Below are 17,498 nucleotides of genomic sequence, written 5' to 3' on the forward strand. Positions count from 1 at the left end.
AACCTGCCATACCGATGGGAGTAAACCCTCGAGGTTTGATCCCTGGTGATGTTTGGCAGATGGACATCACACATATACAGGAGTTTGGGACTCTTAAATATGTTCATGTTTCCACAGACACCTGTTCTCACGTCATATTTGCAACAGCAAAAACAGGTGAAAAAGTGTCTAATGTGATCAATCATTGCCTGGCGGCTTGGGCCGCATGGGGCAAACCAAAAATATTAAAAACTGATAATGGACCAGCCTATATAGGCAAAGCCTTCAATGAGTTCTGCAAAATGATAGAGGTTCAATTAAAACATGGTATCCTATACAATCCCCAAGGTCAAAGAATCATTGAGAGGGCTCATAAAAGCCTCAAAGAAATTTTACAAAAACAAAAAGGGGGAGTAGGCCAAGGCCTGGCCCCAAAGGCACGATTATCCATGGCACTATTCACACACAATTTTTTAAATTTAAATAATGATAATTGCTCCCCAGCCGTGGAGCACTGCAACCCTTCCCCCAACCATAAAGGGTGGGTGAAGTGGAAAGATGTCCTGACAGGACAATGGATGGGCCCGGATCCAGTGGTCAGCTGGAACCGAGGCGCGGTTTGTGTTTTCCCACAGGAATCGAGACGAGAACCACTGTGGGTACCGGAGAGACTGACACGGGCGACAAAGCCCTCGACTGAAGATCAGACCTGCCCTACCGGAGATCCATCACAGACCAACCAACAAGATAAATAAAAATAGCGGTAGCCCAAAATGGACAAGAAGATCCTCAGGCATATACATGGCTCGCTCGCCTAGCCTACGACCGAGTCTAGGGACGGTGAGCTTCCCACACTCCTCCTCTAAAAAAAAAAATTATGACATAGCTGGGTAGGAGAGTCAATGACGGGTAAGAGCGTACTCCCCCGGTGCGACTCAACCTAAGCCAGGCCCTACCCCATTCTGCACGTAAGCCGCTGGACTGTTAGATGCTGCCCAGGTCTAAATTTCTCTCCGAGGGGATTTCTTTACGGAAAGGAAATGAGTACAAGCTTGTGTACATCCAGGTTCCGTCCAGTTTGTGCCTGGCCCTAGAAAAAGGACGAGGGCCTCAGGGCCTTGGCAGACCATGGGACGGCCGACCAGGGTCTAAGCCAAGGACCTACGGTGGGCCTACGCATAGGGCATAAGCCTCTGCACCCAGTCCAGGAAGGGCTACGATGCGCACATTCATAAAAAATAAAAAAGGGGGAGATGTTGAGAGCCACAGCCCCGAGCCCGGTCGCCTCACTTGGCGGACGTGAGGCCTGTAGTAAAGAGTAAAGCCTGAGGTAGATTACCCCTCCCATCGAACACGTTAGTTTCCTGCTTAGCGCGTAAGCAACCCGCTCAACAATATAGTCTGCCTGGCAACTGATGATGTTAGCCAATCAGCTTGCCTTGCTCACTTTAACATGATTGGACACTGTATCCGTATATATACTGGTGCCACCCCTGGGGGGGAAGAAGAAGCCCAGAAGTAAAAGCCCAGAAGGAGCCGCGGGGAGCGGACCAAAGGAGGCTTCGGCTGGGAGCGATCCCAGGGCAGGCTGTACGGAGAAAAAAAATAAAAGAAAAGGTTGTCCACTGCCAGACTTTGTCGTGTGTCCTTCCTGCCGGCCGGGAGCGGACATCGACACTGTACAAAGGATACTAGCACACCAGGATGGCAAAGCCAGTCAGTTCTAAGAATGTCAACTGAGTATGGAGCCTCAAAATAAAGAGGATATGAGTGCCTAGGGCACCAAAGTTTACATATCAGAAACTGAAGCAACAGCCTCCAAAAACAATTCATTTGCTACCTGAATTGAATTATGCAGAGTGATCCTTCATTATCCCTGCATTTTGCAAAGATGCTTTCCTCTCCACCAGGCTAGCTGGCTCAAGTTACTCACTAGCTCCCTCCATCTTCACTGTCACTCATCCTTGAGCCATGCCCTTCTTCACAAGATAATAAATTCTAGGAGAGGCCTAGAATCAGGGCCTTTGTCTTCATATCTTCACGGGAATTGGATTTAGGCCTGCTTTGCTGCCCTTAAGTTGGAATATGTCTTGGAGCCTTTACTTTCACTGTGGATTGCAATAGAGGTGATAGATTGGAATTAACTTGCTGGGATTCCAATAACGTCTCAATGGGATTGCAAATATAACTTTTTGGATTGTGAGGAAGACTGGAAAAGGGCTAATAATACTTGGATGACCACTCAATATTTGGGATTATAATACTACTCCTTTTTCTCAATACCACTTGCCAGTTTCTCTCTTTTTTTTTTTTTTTCCTCTCTGGTTTTTCTTTTTTTTTTTTTTTTGTCTTTTTGAGACAGGGTTTTACTATGCAGTTCAGGCTTGAACTCACTTTGCGGCCTAGGTTAGACTCAAACTCAAGGCAGTCCTCCTGTCTCAGTCTTCAAGTGTTGGGATTACAGTCATGTATCACAATGCCTGTCCTGTTTCTGTCTTCCAGTGAATTTGTTGAATTAGCAGAGGGAAAAGATTGACTTTCTGACTCAGCTCTTTATGGAAATCCTCTAAAGAGGGAAGGAGTTTGGGGTTGCAAATTAAGTGATAAGAATTGTTTTTGTGTTCTCAATTGCAGTCTAATTGAATTTTCTCTTTGCAACTGAAATTATAGTCCTTGAGGTTTTAGGGGTACCCACTGTGGACATCACATACACACACACAAAAAAAGAGTATCAGAAAGAACTGGAGCATTTTAAAATTACTGAGCACTAGGAATATAGTTCATAAATGTAACAAATATTTTGTGACTAAATTAATTTTTATTGGTACATGTTTGCTACATATAATTGATACAGGGGAATGAAACTCCCAACCTACTATGTCCGTGATATATTTATTTATTTATTTTTTATCTTTTTCATTTTTATCGGTACCGGGGATCCAGCTCACGACTACCTGCTTGCAAGGCAGGCGCTTATGCCGCTGAGCTAAATCCCCAGCCCCGAATATATTTATTGAGAGAAAGAAAGCTTCTGTCAAGAGACAGAAGGGGTCCGAAGAGGGTTGCCAAGGACTCTTGTCTTTTTCAGGGACTTTTTATAGAGTAAAATCATGGGGTGAAATGGGTTCAAGGTGGGGAAAACTGGAACCTCAGCAAGGCAGATGGGCATAAGGTGGAACAGAACTATGGTTAGCCAATATGTTCATGTTTAAACGTATACAAGGTCTTAACCCATGATGTGTTTCGCAGAAACTTAGTTCCTTCCAAGGAGGTAACCATATCAATTTCCTCATACATTTTTTAATCTGTGTTCTACTCTAAAAATTTCCAAATCCTGAGAAAACACTTGTGATTAGGTCCTGCTCTCTCATACTTTTTGACAGCTTTTGGTCTAACAAAATGGGTCAGTGATTTTTATAGTTTCTGTAAGAGTTTGTGATGAAGGGTTAGGGAAGGAGGTCAGTATGAGGGAGGCCCTAGGTGCGATTCCTACAACCAGAAAGAGGAAAAACCCCAAAAGATTTAAGCTGAAAAGTTGCTTGCTTCTTCTTTTTAACAACTCTTAAACACGCCTAGAGGAGGCGGTACACCTTTGCGCCTCAATTGTCAGTCCAAAGGCAACCCAAGAGCTGTAGTTTAACAGTTACTATGGTTTCGGACGTCCTGATCTAACGTCACCCGTCGGCGCTTGATGATTACGTAATCAGTGTAAGTAGTTCCGGCTCTCTTTGCGGGCGGGGGAGCAAGGAGCCGGGAGAAACTTAGCTACTAGTGTGGCAGGGTCATGAAGAAGAGGCGGCGGCGGGACCGAGGAGGCGGCGGCGGGACCGAGGAGGCGGCGGCAGGGGCGCGAAACTGCGGTAGCTGTCCGCTGGACAGGTGGTGTGGCCTTGTGGGGAGGACGTAGGTCCTAGCCCTCTCTCAGGCAGCGGCCGGGCCTCGGGACGGAGCGCGGCCGTGGAGCCGCCTCCCCGGGACCCCTGGCTCCGCCATGTTCCGCAGGGCGCGCCTTAGTGTGAAGCCGAATGTCAGGCCCGGTGGTGGCGCCCGGGGCTCCGCCGCTGCCAAGCCGCAGCGTGGACAGGAGGCCTCCAGGCCGCCGGAACCTGCCGCGGAGCCCGCTCCGAAGTCAGCGGAGCCCACTGATGTGCCCGCGGCGGATTTCGGGGGAGCAGAACCCCAGGAAAAGGTTCCCACGAGCAGGTAAGGAGCTGAGGGATTACGAAGCCGAGCAAATGAACTTTATCGTTAAGTGAACATCCTCGTTTGAAGTAAGTCTTTCGTTTGAGCCCGATGAAACAGTTTATCCCTCTGCTACGCAGGGTGCGGCTGGTGTGGTTCGTCACGGTGTCTAGATCGCGAGGACAGCATGACTTCCACCAGCAGAAGTGGGAATTTAAGGATGACCCATCTTGAAGTGAAGAATAGCCACACTCTCACCGTCCTTTTTCATTATAATAGATGGCTTTATTGAAAGTACTTTTTAATGTAAGAAATGCTTTATTATTATTATTATTACTTTTTTGGTACCGAGGATTGAACTCATGACCTCACGCTTGCCAGGCAGGCGTTTATGCCACTGGGCTAAACCCTGTGCCAGAAATGCTTTTTTTTTTTTTTTTTAAAAGAAACCCTTGCAGCGTTTTCTCCTCCCCCCCATTTTGGCGCTGGGGCTCGAACCCTGGTCCTCGCGCATGCTAACCAAGAACTCTGCCACTGTACTATAGCGCCACTGCTGGCTGTTGTTACTGGCAAGGAAGTCTAGTTGCTGCGTTTTGGCGTGAGGGTGCTCTTCACAGTGACCACGTTTTCCCAGCCAAGAAAGCGTGGCTTGCGCGTCATGTACTGCGTTTGTATTTGGGACTGTTGTAGTTAACATGAGTAGATTTTTTTCGGGACAGAATATTTTCTCTTATTAAATAAGGGTAATACTACCTTCTTGGGACATTAAATGGAGCTCAGAGATGACTCATGTAGGCTATTGCGTAGGACAGGATAGAATAGGTGACCCATTTGAAAAAGTTGACTGTGCAAAGTAATTAAATATAAGCCACATTAGGTTAATGAGAGGAAATTAGTAAACACCGAGCCTCGTTAAGTGATGGTGAGGTGGTACAAATTGTTTATACTGTGACAGAAAGGTAAAACATTTTTTGAGGGTACACAGCTTCCTATATTAACCTAAATTGGTGTAGATATAGGGCATTTTGATAGCTCAGTAGTGATACTCCATCATTTCCAAGGTTTTTTTTTTTTTTTTTTTTTTTTTTTTTTACATGAATTCACTTCAAAATTTCTACTCAAAATGGAGATACCGGTACCAATCACTGGTAAACTAATGAAGTTCTTAGCTATTTTGTTCATTGTGTATGAATGTGTGATGGTTGATAATTTAATAAACTGCCCAGAGAATGTCGTCTTTTTTAGAGGTTGTTGAGATAGGGTCTCCCCTATGTAGTCCAGCTGGCCTTTAACTAGCTATGTAGCGCTGGCCTCAAACTTAGGGTCTGCCTTAGCCTCCCAAGTGCTGGCGTTATAAGCCTGTACCACCTGGTTAAGAGTGTTATCTTGAGACTTTTATTCTCAAATACTTGTTTTCTTAGAGTTGATATTTAGGGGACATATTTTGTTTTTTAATTCTATCTTGCCCCCCATTTTGGTTGATCTTTGCTAGTTGTAAAAATCAGGTTATCTGTTCTGTATTCAGCATAATTGGGCAAAATGGGTATGTGTATTGTTAAAATGGCTGAGATGATTTTTTTTGTGTGCCAGTACTGGGATTGAATTAAAGAGGGATTACACATTCGAGGCAAACACTACTAAGGAGCTACATTCCCAGCCTGAGATAGGAATTTAAATTGGAGATTTTGGCTTGTAGTATAGCTTCATGGCACAGAATCTGCTTGGCAAGCGTGAGTTCGATGTATGATACCAAAAAAAATTTTTTTTCTGGAAAAATTATTCATAGACTTTTCCAGTTTTATTTAAAACTAATTGTAAAATATGAAAAATGAAAAAAATAGTCTTTTAATTTTTTGTTTTGTTTTTTGAGACAGGGTCCTGCTATGTAATTCAGGCTGACTTTGAGCTCATTATGTAGCCCAGGCTGGTCTCAAACTAGCAGTAATCCTCCTGCCTCAGCCTGCCATATCCTGAGATTTCCACACCCAGCAGAAAAGTAGACTTAAATCTTAATTTGCATCCCCTTTTTTCTTTCCTGTATTTAAAATGTTTATTGATACAAAGTAATTTTATATACTTTAGGCTACAATGTATTATTTTAATACATACAATGTATAATCAAATCAGAGTAATTGGTATACAAATAGCCTTAGCTCAGTGACACAGTGCCTGCAGTACAAATGTCCGGTCCTGAGTTTGATTCTGAGAACCAAACCAAACAAACAACAACTCCTCCTCCCCCCCAAAAACCCCAAAACTAATGTTTAGCTGGGTGTGGTGACACCCCCAGCACTCGGGAGGCACAGGCTGGAAGATTGCTGTGACTTCAAGGCCAGCCTGAAGAGAATAGTGAACTTGTCTCAAAGACACAAAAAAGAAAAAAAAAAAAAAGTGAACTTTTCCTTGTGTTGGGAACATTCCAAATCCTTTGTTAGCTGTTTTGAGGTCCAAAGTAAGTTGTGGCCAATCATGGTTATGCTGCAGTGCTATGTAGCACATTAGAAGTTGTTTCCTTCCTGTTAGCCTCCCGAGTTCTGGGCTCACAGTGATTAAATTTAGGTTACACTGAGCCAAGAATGTAGCTCAGTGGCACAGTGCCTGCCTGGCAAGTGTGAGGCCCTGAGTTTGATTCTGGGTACCCCCCCCCCAAAAAAAAAAAAAGTTGCATAGACTTCGTTTATTTATTTATTTTTTTAAACTTAGTCTGGGCATTCTGTTAAGTGCTTGGCATGTAATCATGTGCTTTAATGTGGTTAGTGACTTGACAGTTTGAGCAAGATTAATCACCTTCATTAGAATTTGCAAGTGCTTAAATGGTTTCAAACACAAATTTTGTTGGAACTACTGTTGTAATTAATTTAAATCTCAAGTCACTGATTTTTCTTTTCTTTTCTTTTTCTTTTTTTTTTTTTTTTTGTTGGCAGGAATTGAACCTGGGGACTCACATACCCTAAGGCTCATGCTTAACCATTGAACTATACCTCTATATCCTACTTTTTCCCCCCACATTTTCCCTTTCATCTTTAATTTCTTTCTTTCGTGTGGAACCTCTAATCCTGTTTTATGAGGAATCCCCACATTGGTTTCCACAGTGGTTGCACCAGTCTTCACTCCCACCAAGAATGGAAAAGGGTTCTTTTACCCCACAGCCCCTCCAGCATTTGTTATTGCTTGATTACTTTTTTTTGGTAGTGGGGATTGAACTCAGGACCTTGAGCTTGCCCAGCAGGAGCTTGTGCCGCTGAGCTAAACCTCCAGCCCTGCTTGATTTTTTTTTTGTTTTTCACTTTCTTCTTTTTGAACTCACAATCTTGTGCTCACCAGACAGGCGCTTACACCATTGAGCTAAATCCCCAGCCCCTTGGTGTCTTGATAATTGACATTCTTTCCATTATTTGTAGATTCTAGCCATTAATTTGCATCTCTCAAATGATGATGTGATGTTGAACGTTTTTTCACATATTTATTTGTTGTTTGTATTACTTCATCTGAGGAGTGTGTATGCATCTCAGATGCTGATTTTTGGACTGGGTCTTTAAATCTGGGAGGACTGTTTTTTTTGAGTTCTTTATATGCTCTAGATAACAAGCCTTTTTCTGAGGTAGAGCTGGTAAACATTTTTTTCCCACGATGTGGGTTGTCTCTTCTGTTGGTGGCTTTTCTTGCTGTGCAAAAGTTTTTTCAATAGGATAAGATCCTTGGTGATAGCTCCTGTACAATCAGGATTTTGTTCAAGTCTTTGCCTACACCAATGTGTTCAAGAGTTTTACCTACTCTTTTCCAGCAGATTTTTTTTTTTTCCAGCAGATTTAATGTTTCTGTTTTAATATTAAGATCTTTGATCCATTCTGATTTTAGCTTAGTGTCTGTTGAAAGATTTGGGTCCAGTTTTATCTTTGGCATGTGTAGATGTAGAGCCAGTTTTTCCAGCACTGTTTATTAAAGAGGCTATCTTCCAATGAATGTGTTTGACACTTTTGTAAAGGTAAGGTGGCTTTAGTGTGTCTGGAGTTGTTTCTGCATCTTCTAGTTTGTTCCATTGATCTTTGGGTTCTCTTTTGTTTGTTTGCCAGTATCATACTGTTTTTATCACAGTAGCTTCATAGGATAATTTCAAGTCAGGGATTGTGATATCCCCTGTGTGGTCCTTGTTTCTCAGGATTACCTTTGCTATTTTAGAGGTCTCTTCTGGTTCCAAATGAATTTCAGGATTGTTTTCTCTAACTCTGTGAGAAATGCTGTTGGAATTTTTTTTTTTTTTCTCTTTTTGAGACGGTCTTGCTATGCAATTCAGGCTGGCCTTGAGCTCACTGTATAGCCCTGAGCTGGTCTCCCCTCAGCCTCCTAAGTGCTGGGATTATAGGCCTGAGCCACCATGCCCGGCCTGCTGTTGGAATTTTGATTGGGATTGCATTGAATCTGTGTAAGAGATTTGGAAGTATACCATTTTCACTATATTGGATCTTCCTTCCTAAGAGCATGGAATATTTCTCCATTTTCTCATATTCTCTTCAATCTCCTTTTTCAAGACTACTGTAGTTTTCAATATAGAGGTTGTTTACATCCTCTGTTAGATAGATTACTAGGTAGTTCATTTTTTTTTTGGATGCTATTTTAAAGGTATTGTTCACCTGATTTCTCTCTCAGTGAGTATGTTATTCCTGTACAGGGTGGCTACTGATTTTTGAGTGTTGACTTTGTAAACAGTTACTTTATTGAATTTGCTTTTTTTTTTTTTTTTTTTCATTTTTATCGGTACCGGGAATCGAACTCACGACTGCCTGCTTGCAAGGCAGGCGCTTATGCCGCTGAGCTAAATCCCCAGCCCCTTGAATTTGCTTATTAAATCTGTAAGTCTTTGGTGATGTTTTTGGGGTCTTCTAAGTAGAGTATCATGTCATCTGCAAATAATGATAGTTTAACTTCTTCCTTGCGTATCTTTATTCCTTTTATTTCTTTCTCTTGTCTAATTGTACCAGCTAAAGTTTCTAGGACTATGTTGAGTAAGAGTGGAGACAGTGGGCATCTTTGTTTTGTTCCTGATTTTAGAGTGAAAACTTTTAGTTTTTGTCCGTTTAGTATGATGTTGGCTGTTGGTTTGTCATAGATGGCTTTTATCAGATTGAGATAAAAACCAACATATTTCAATTTTTTTGTAGCATTTTTATCATGAATGGGTGCTGGACTTTGTCAAAAGCTTATTCTATATCTACTGAGCTAATCATATGATTATTGTCCTTTTCTCTGTTAACAGATGATGTATTATTGCATTTGTGGCTTTTACATATGTTGAATCATTCTTGCATCCCTGGGATGAATCCCACTTGATCATGGTGTGTAATCTTGTTGATAATTTGCTGTATTCTGTTTGCATCAATGTTCGTTAGGGGATTGGCCTGTAATTCTCTTTCATAGTTGGGTCCTTCTCTGGTTTTAGTATCAGGGTAATGCTTGCTTCCAAGAATGAATTTGGGAGTATTGCTTCCCTTTCAATTTCATTAAAGAGTTTGAGAAGTAGTAGTGTTAGATGTTCTCTAAATTTCTTGTAGAATTCAGCACTGAATCCATCAGGGCCTGAGCTTTTCTTTATTGATAGATTTTTAAATACATCTTCAATTTAATTTATTTTTATTGGTTTATTTAGGATCTTTGTATCTTCTTGATCCAGCTTTGATAATATAGTGGAGGGGGCTGGGGATTTAGCTCAGCGGCATAAGCGCCTGCCTTGCAAGCAGGCAGTTGTGAGTTCGATCCCCAGTACCGATAAAAAGAAAAAAGACAAAAAAAAAAAAAAGATAATATAGTGTTAGATGTTTTCTAAATTTCTTGTAGACTTCAGCAATGAATCTAATAAGGCTTGGGCTTTTTTTTGATAGATTTTATTTTATTGTTAGATTTTTAATTATTCTTGATTTGATTGATTGACCTTGATTTATTTAGCATTTTTGTATCTTCTTGATTCAGCTTTGGAAATTCATATGTATCTAGGAATCTGTTTACTTCTCCTGTATTTTCTATCTTATTAGAATACAAGTTTTCAAAAGTAGATATGGATGATCATCTGGATTTCTCCAGAGTCTGTTGTGATTTCACCTGTTTCATTCTTAAGTGCTTAGATTTGAGGTTTTTTTTTTACCCTCCTTGTCCTTTTGAGAAAAGCTCTCCCAGTGCAGGTCAGTCTGGCCTTGTGTTTACTTTGCAGTCCAGGGTGGTCTTGAACTCCCAAAGATCTGCCTCAGCCTCTGAAGTGCTGGGTTACAGGTATAATCCCACCACATCTGGCTCTTGCTTTCTGTTGATAAGGTTGGATAAGGCTTTGTCAGTTTCAAAAAAATCAGCTTTTCACTTCATTGGTCCTTTGTAATTTTTTTGGTCTTCAGTATATTAATTTCTGCTTTTCATAATTTCCTCCCTCATTGGAGTTTTTGGCTTAGCCTGCCCTTCTTTTTCTAGAACTTTGAGGTTAATCATTAAGTTGTTTATATGTGCTTGCTCTGTTTCCTGACATGGTATTTATTGCCATAAATTTCCTTCTTAAGACTGCTTTTATTGTGTCTCATAAATTCTAGTATGTTGTATTGTCATTCTCATTCAACTGTAAGAACTGGCTAATTTCTTTTTTAATTTCATCTGTGACCCATTGTTTGTTCAGTAGGGTGCTATTTAATTTCCGTGTGTTAAAAGTTCTTGTGGCTTCTTTTGTCATGAATTTGCAGTTTCATTGCACTGTGGTCTGACAGTATGCATGGAATAATTTAAATTCCTTTGCATGTATTTAAATGTGTTCTGTGAGCCAATATATGCTCTTATTTTAGAGAATGTCTTATGTGCAGCTGAGAAGAATGTGTATTCTTTTTTTATACTTTTTTTTTTTTTTTTTTGTACTGGGGATTGAACTCACATCCTCACGCTTGCCAAAGAGGTGCATGTGCTACTAATCTAACCCCCTGGTCCAAGAATGTATATTTTGGTGTGTAGGGTGGAACACTCTGTATACTAAGTCCATTTTTTCAAAACTTTGATTTAGTCCTAATATTTCATTATTGATTTTTTTTTATCTAGTTGATCTGTCCTTTTGTGACAATGGTGTATTGAGGTCTCCCAATATAATTGTATTAGGGCTTATTTGATTTTCCATGTTTTATATAGTAGCGTGCACTGATATTTGTTATATATATATATATTTATTTATGACTGTTATTTCTTCCTCTTGGATTGTTCCTTTAATAAGGATATAGTGACCTTTATCTCTCTTAATCGATGTTGGTTTGAAATTCACTTTGTAAGTAGAATGGCTACCCCTCCATTTTTCTGGGTTCCTGTCACAGGGAGAATTGTTTTCCATCCTTTGATTTTTTTCAGTCTGTGAATTTCTTTTTAAATTAAATGTGTTTCTTATATTCAGCATATTGTTGAATCTAGCTTCTTGATCCATTCTGCCAGTCTGTGTCTTTTGATTGGTGAATTGAGATCATTAGCATTGATGGTTATAACTGCTCTGTGTTGACTTATCCTTGTCATGTTATTTTCCTATTGTTGGCTCCCTCCTTTTTTCCAATTGTTTGCCTTCTCTGGTGGATTATTTCTGTTAGGGTTTATGGAGCTGTAGTTGGACATTCTCTTTCTAGAATGTCCTTCAGAACTTTTTGGAGTGCTGGTTTAGTGGTCTTAAATTTCTTCCTGCTCCTTGTGCAAGTATCATTTATTTCTCCATAAATTTTGTAAGGTAGTTTTGTGAGTTACATCAATCTGGATTGAAAGTTGTTTTCCTTTAGAACTTGGAATACTTTACTCTATGCTCTCCTTGACTTGAGAATCAGAGCTGAGAAGTCAGCTGTGATTTTGATAGGCTTTCTTTTATAGGTGATTTGTTTCTTTCTGTAAGAGCTTTTAAGATTCTGTTCTTGTGTTGAAGCTCTGGAATCTTGATCATATTATGTCTGGCTGTAGATTTTTCTTTTTTCTTTTTTTTTTTTGGTGATACCTGGGATCGAACTCATGGCTGCGCCCTTGCAAGGCAGGCGCTTATGCTGCTGAGCTAAATCCCCAGCCCTTGTAGATTTTCTTTTTGATCATTGCTAATTGGAGTTCTATATGTTTATCTGTATGTGAAATTCTTTTTCTCTGCCAGGAATGTTTTCTACTATGATGTCTGTGAACATTTTTAAATGTCATTTGTGGTATTTTCTGCTTTTTCATTTTCTCCAATCAATCTTAAATTACTCTTCTTGGTCTCTTCTAGCAGCTGCTGGATTGATTTGTTATTCTCTTTCTAGTTTTGAGAAATCTTCTTTTCCTGGTCGCTAACTGCAAGCCTGTCTTCAGTATTTGAGGTCCTGTCCTCACATTGGCTTAGTCTGCTTTACATACTTTAGTGGAGTATTTATTCTCTGGATATCTGATTGAATTTGCTTTATAGATTCCATTTCTGTCCTATCTTGAGCTTCCATCATTTTCTTAAGCTCGACTTTTTTGTCTGTATCTACTCTTTTGAGCTGGTTTGGTCTTTTTCATGGAAATACCTTATTTCTCCATCCTTTTTTTTTTTTTTTTTTTTTTTGTCTTTTTCTTTTTTATCGGTACCGGGGATCGAGCTCATGACTGCCTGCTTGCAAGGCAGGTGCGTATGCCGCTGAGCTAAATTCCCAGCCCCTTCTCCATCCATTTTGAAGGATAACTTTGCTGGATAAATTACTCAAGTTGTAAGTTATTTGCTATTAAGGCTTGGAATATTTCATTCCATGGTCTTCTGGCCTTTAGAGTTTGTGTGTGTATAAGTCCGTTGTGATTTTAAATTGGTTTACTTTTGTGTGTTAATTGTTTGTTTTTCTCTGGATCCTTTTAAAATTCTAGTTTTTTTGAGCTGTATGTGGTAACACATGCCTGTAATCCCAGCACTTGAGAGCCCAAGGCTGGAGATTCAGTGATTTTGAGGCCAGTCACTGCTGTGCTGAATTCTAGGCCAGCATGAACTGCATAGTGAGACCCTGTCTGAGATGCTGACTCCCTCCCCCAGCCTTCCAGAATGCTAGAATTACAGGCATGCATTGTCATGCTCAGATTGACACCCTCCCTCCCAGTGCCTTTATTAGTCACAGAGGCAAGTGGTAGGTAATTACAGAATGGCTACTGGGTTTCCTCAGGGGAAGGTAAGTAAGGCACAAGAGCCTGTGTTTTCCCTGCCTTCTGCCTTTAAGGCTGCATGGCATGGCCCCATCTAGCCGGATAACCTCTTAATGGAGGAATGAGTGTGCGATTATGGTCTGTACCAGATGAGCATACTCAGCAGGGTTCCCAGAGTTGCGTGGAGAAGGGTACCTGGCTGGCCAAGAAGTTGCTTACGTTTTCCGGTAGGTTAGTCAACAATGGGGTGCCACATAAGCCTGGAGCAGTGGTCATGACCTGGATGCCTATGGTAGCCAGATCCCAAGCAATGGGCAGTGTCATGCCCACTATGCTTCCTTTGGATGCAGAGTATGCAGCTTGTCCAACTTGACCCTCAAAGTCAGCCACACTGGCAGTGTTGAGGGTAACCCCATGTTGGCTCCCCTGGTCTGGTTCATTCTGGCCCATTTTATCAGCCACCAGGTGGATTACATTGAAAGTGCCTAAAAGATCCACCTTGAGAACTTGCTGGAAGTCCTCCAAGTTGTGAGCCTGCTTCTTCTTTAAGTTATTGTACATGTAAAAGATTAATGGTTCTGTTTTTCTTTAATTTCAACAGTGATGAAAAGATTGGTGGTGAAAATAATGTTGAAGAATCCTGTACATCATCATCTTCTGTGTCCCAGAGGAGAAGACGACTCTCCAGCACTTCTAGTCTGGTTAAACCTATTGTTAGTGTTCCTTCACAGTCTCCTCCCTTATCTGCAGTTAGTCAAGATGTTCCACAGCCAAACCCGATTCCAACAAAACAGAAACAGCCATGCTCAGACAGGTACCGAATATACAAAGCCCAGAAACTACGGGAAATGTTGAAAGAAGAATTGAGAAAAGAGAAGGTAAGAAAAAAAAAATCACAATTTTCATGTGTTTTCTAGATTTGTTTTTGTTTTATTATGTTAATTAATTTATTTTTTGAGACATGGTCTCACTCTGTAGTCCAGGTTAGCTTTAAATTCGTGGTGATCTTTCTGCTTCAGCCTCCCGAGTGATGGGATTACAGATGTATGCCACTACACCTGGCTAGATTTTTTTTAGGTTAGTGTGGTATCATTTGGAAGAAAAATAAACATCACTAGTCTTTGATGTGGGACAAATCAAGTGCCATCTGTGTTTGGTTGTACTGGAGATTAAAATCAGGCCTTTATATTGAGCAACATGCTTGACTTTTTTTAACTTTTAATTTTGAGACAGGGTCTTATTTAGGTCACTATTTTGCCCAGATTGGGGTCAGATTTTTGATTCACTTTGTATGATGGTCTAATGGTTAGGATTTAGTGCTTGTAAACTTTCAATTTTTGTGTCTTTGTCTCAGAGTGGTAGGATTATAGGTGTATGATATGGTGGCTGAGTCCACCTTACAACCCTTCTGTTAATAGAATATCTGTTTTTGTTAAAGAAATGGTTAGGAAGCATGAATGAATCTTATAAACTATTTTTTTTAACTGGTAGTAATCTTTACATATTTTATTCATTTGTAGTTTTTAGTTTTTGATGGAGTCAAAAAATAAAATTTTATAAACATGCACATAGATACATAAATATTTATAAAACAGTCAGATTTTTCAAGTGACACATAGTAATTTATTTGAATTAAGAGTATAGTTGAACAGTATAAGTTTGTAATGCTTTCTGAAAGAACAATGTGGGAAACTATGAATGGAAAAAGTTTGTGGAATACATGTAGTAGTCCATGTTTTTGTTAATCTTGACTGAATTTTTATTTTTCAAGAACAGTAGTGAAGCATGTTTGCTCTGGAACTAGTTATTTCAGCTTTTTTTTTTTTTTTTGGCACTGGGGATCGCTTGCCAGGCAGGTGCTATGCTGCTGAGCTATATCTCCAGCCCTAGTTACTAAAACTTTGAATCTTTATTTTAATTTTATTTTTTTGAAACAGAGTCTCCCTGAATAGATTAGACTAGCCTTGAATTCACTATGTAGTTCAGGATGGCCTCAAATTTAGAATGATCCTCTAGCTTCAGCCTTCTTAATGTTGGGATTACAGGTATGTGCCACCACACCTGGCTCTTTTTTAAATTTTTTTTTAAGACAAGTTTGTGGTGTGTCATTCAGGCTGACTTTGAACTTGGAGTGATCCTCTGTCTTAACCTTATGACTGCTGGGAGCATAGATGTTTATGACAATACAACAATTGAAACTCTGAATCTTAACTTTATCCCTTACTAGTTATATGACATTGGGAAGTTTTAAGAAATTTTTTGCATCTTTTCAATTGTAAAACAGAACCAATAAGAGTATCTATAAGTAAAACACTTTTAAAGCAATGTTTAAAAATAAGTATCCAAAAAAATGGTAAGCTCTTATTACTAATTATAGAATACTCCCCCATGAGCAGGTAGCCCAAGCTCTGTGGATCAAACCCAGGGCCTCATGTGTACTAGACAAATACTCTGTCTCTGAGCTATGCTTCCACTCCATTAAGCAGAATTTGATATATCCTTTTATCTAAGTTTAGCCACTTTAGTTTTTAAAAACTAAAGACTTAAAAATAATGTACAACTTTTAAATGTTCAATTTGTACTTTTTCCCTACAATTAGGCACAAGTGGAGTAGGAATGCTATTAAAGCACTCGTGATGAATATAGCAGTGGACTTTATATTTACATATAGTGTATCTGAAATTCTGTGTTTATAAAAGTAGATTTCTGTTTGCTCTTGTGTATACAGAAACAGTGGAAAAACAAATATGCCATAAATGAAAGCCAGATGCCACCAGATCGTTCAAAAATGACTATGAGAGACTTCATATATTATTTACCAGATAACAATCCAATGTCGTAAGTAAAATTTATTTCTCTTCAGTTTATTTGGTTGTGTAGCATACAGTTTAACATTTTTCAAAAGCATGTATGTTGATAGAATTTGTAATTTATCTGTTGTTCTTTTAGATAAATTTTCTAACTGTCTTGGTTACTTCTCTCTTGTGGCTGAGACAAAATACTTGATGCCTAAAATGAAGGAAGGAAAGGTATACTTAGCTTACAGTTTTTTGGAGGTTTCAGTCCATACTCAGTTGGTTCCAAGGCAGGGTAGTGTGGATAAGGGGCAACCGTTCATGGTGGCTGCAAGTGACAAGAGTAAAAAGGGCAAAGCACTCTCCTTTCCTTCCTTATATTGTATGCTGGCTCCCTGCCCCTGGGTGGGTGCAACACTCACACCATCAATCCCAGCGCCAGACAATGAACCAATCACAAATGCAAGACTCAACCACTTCTATGAGGTTTGAGGGGGCCATCCAAACACAAACTGTAATGGTAACAAAAATTATCAGTCTCGCTTTCTCTTTATTTTTTTGTTGGTCCTGGAGATTGAATCCAGGGTATTCCTTGTGCTATGCGCTCTACTGCTGAGTGCATCCCTGCTGTGATAGTTAAAGTTCTGTAATTACTTTCTGGGAATGGTAAATGATGCCTTTTTATTGCTGAAATTAAACAAAAATTCCTTTGTTACGTCAATTACTAGGATGTAGTACCATGTTAATTATTAAAATGTTAATATTAGGATATAGTTCATTATTAAGATGTTGTATTAGGATGTAAAAACATCTGATCAATTTCTCTTTACAATTTCTGTTTCATATTTACTAGAACCTGATTTAAAGGAGTGATCTAATTTTTATGTTGGAGCTCGTAACAACATGGTGGCAATCTGATGAGCATGTTATGGAAGAGCAGAGTTTTAATCAGAGTTAGTCTGAGGTGGGGTCAGGCAGAAGGCTTATAATTTCTGTCTTCAGTATTGTGTCATTTATGGTTAGCAGGTGGAGGTAGTTTTTTTTTTTTTTTTTTTTTTGGTACGAGGGATCAAATAACCTCATGCTTGCCAGGCAGGTACTGTGGTGCTGAGCCATATCCCTGGCCCTGAGGTAGCGTATTTTTTCGTATTTACCAGGGGTTTCACCCAGGTAAAGGAGGGACCAGAAACCTAGGTTTTGAATTGTTTGATACTTAGACGTTGGAAATAAGCCACCTATGTCATTTTATACCTCTAGAGTACCTTATTTCTAAGGAATTGGGAAGTGACAGCATTTCCTACTCAGGGCTGAAAATTTTCCCTCCTTCCATTCCTTTTCCTTCTCCTCCCTTTCTTCTTCCTTCTCTCTTTTCTTTTTTTTTTCTTTCTTCCTTCTTCATCTTTGTCATTTTTTTTTGAG

General features: G+C 39.8%; 1 protein-coding gene and 1 pseudogene across 9 annotated transcripts in view; one reads left to right on the forward strand and one right to left on the reverse strand.

Moving 5' to 3' along the window:
- Window positions 1-17,498, forward strand: part of Bdp1 (B double prime 1, subunit of RNA polymerase III transcription initiation factor IIIB) — a 134,905-nt gene that overhangs the window by 13,228 nt on the left and 104,179 nt on the right. For 5 of the 9 annotated variants that reach the window (XR_010050552.1, XR_010050553.1, XM_063258323.1 and 2 more), the window contains exons 1-3: window positions 3,720-4,182; window positions 13,886-14,162; window positions 16,013-16,122. Coding sequence is in view for 7 of the 9 variants with exons in the window: in XM_063258323.1 (XP_063114393.1) it covers window positions 3,971-4,182; window positions 13,886-14,162; window positions 16,013-16,122 (599 nt within the window). In the remaining 2 variants the exon portion in view is untranslated. Of the gene's footprint in view, window positions 1-3,717; window positions 4,183-4,301; window positions 4,468-13,885; window positions 14,163-15,986; window positions 16,123-17,498 lie in introns of those variants that run through there. The other 4 variants (XM_063258325.1, XM_063258324.1, XM_063258322.1 and 1 more) reach the window with 4 other exon arrangements.
- Window positions 4,294-13,845, reverse strand: LOC106028003 (3-hydroxyacyl-CoA dehydrogenase type-2-like; annotated as a pseudogene).

The sequence above is a fragment of the Cavia porcellus genome, unplaced genomic scaffold, assembly GCF_034190915.1.
Source record: "Cavia porcellus strain 051 isolate PalLab524CR breed Dunkin Hartley unplaced genomic scaffold, mCavPor4.1 scaffold_11, whole genome shotgun sequence".
Taxonomy (NCBI): domain Eukaryota; kingdom Metazoa; phylum Chordata; class Mammalia; order Rodentia; family Caviidae; genus Cavia; species Cavia porcellus.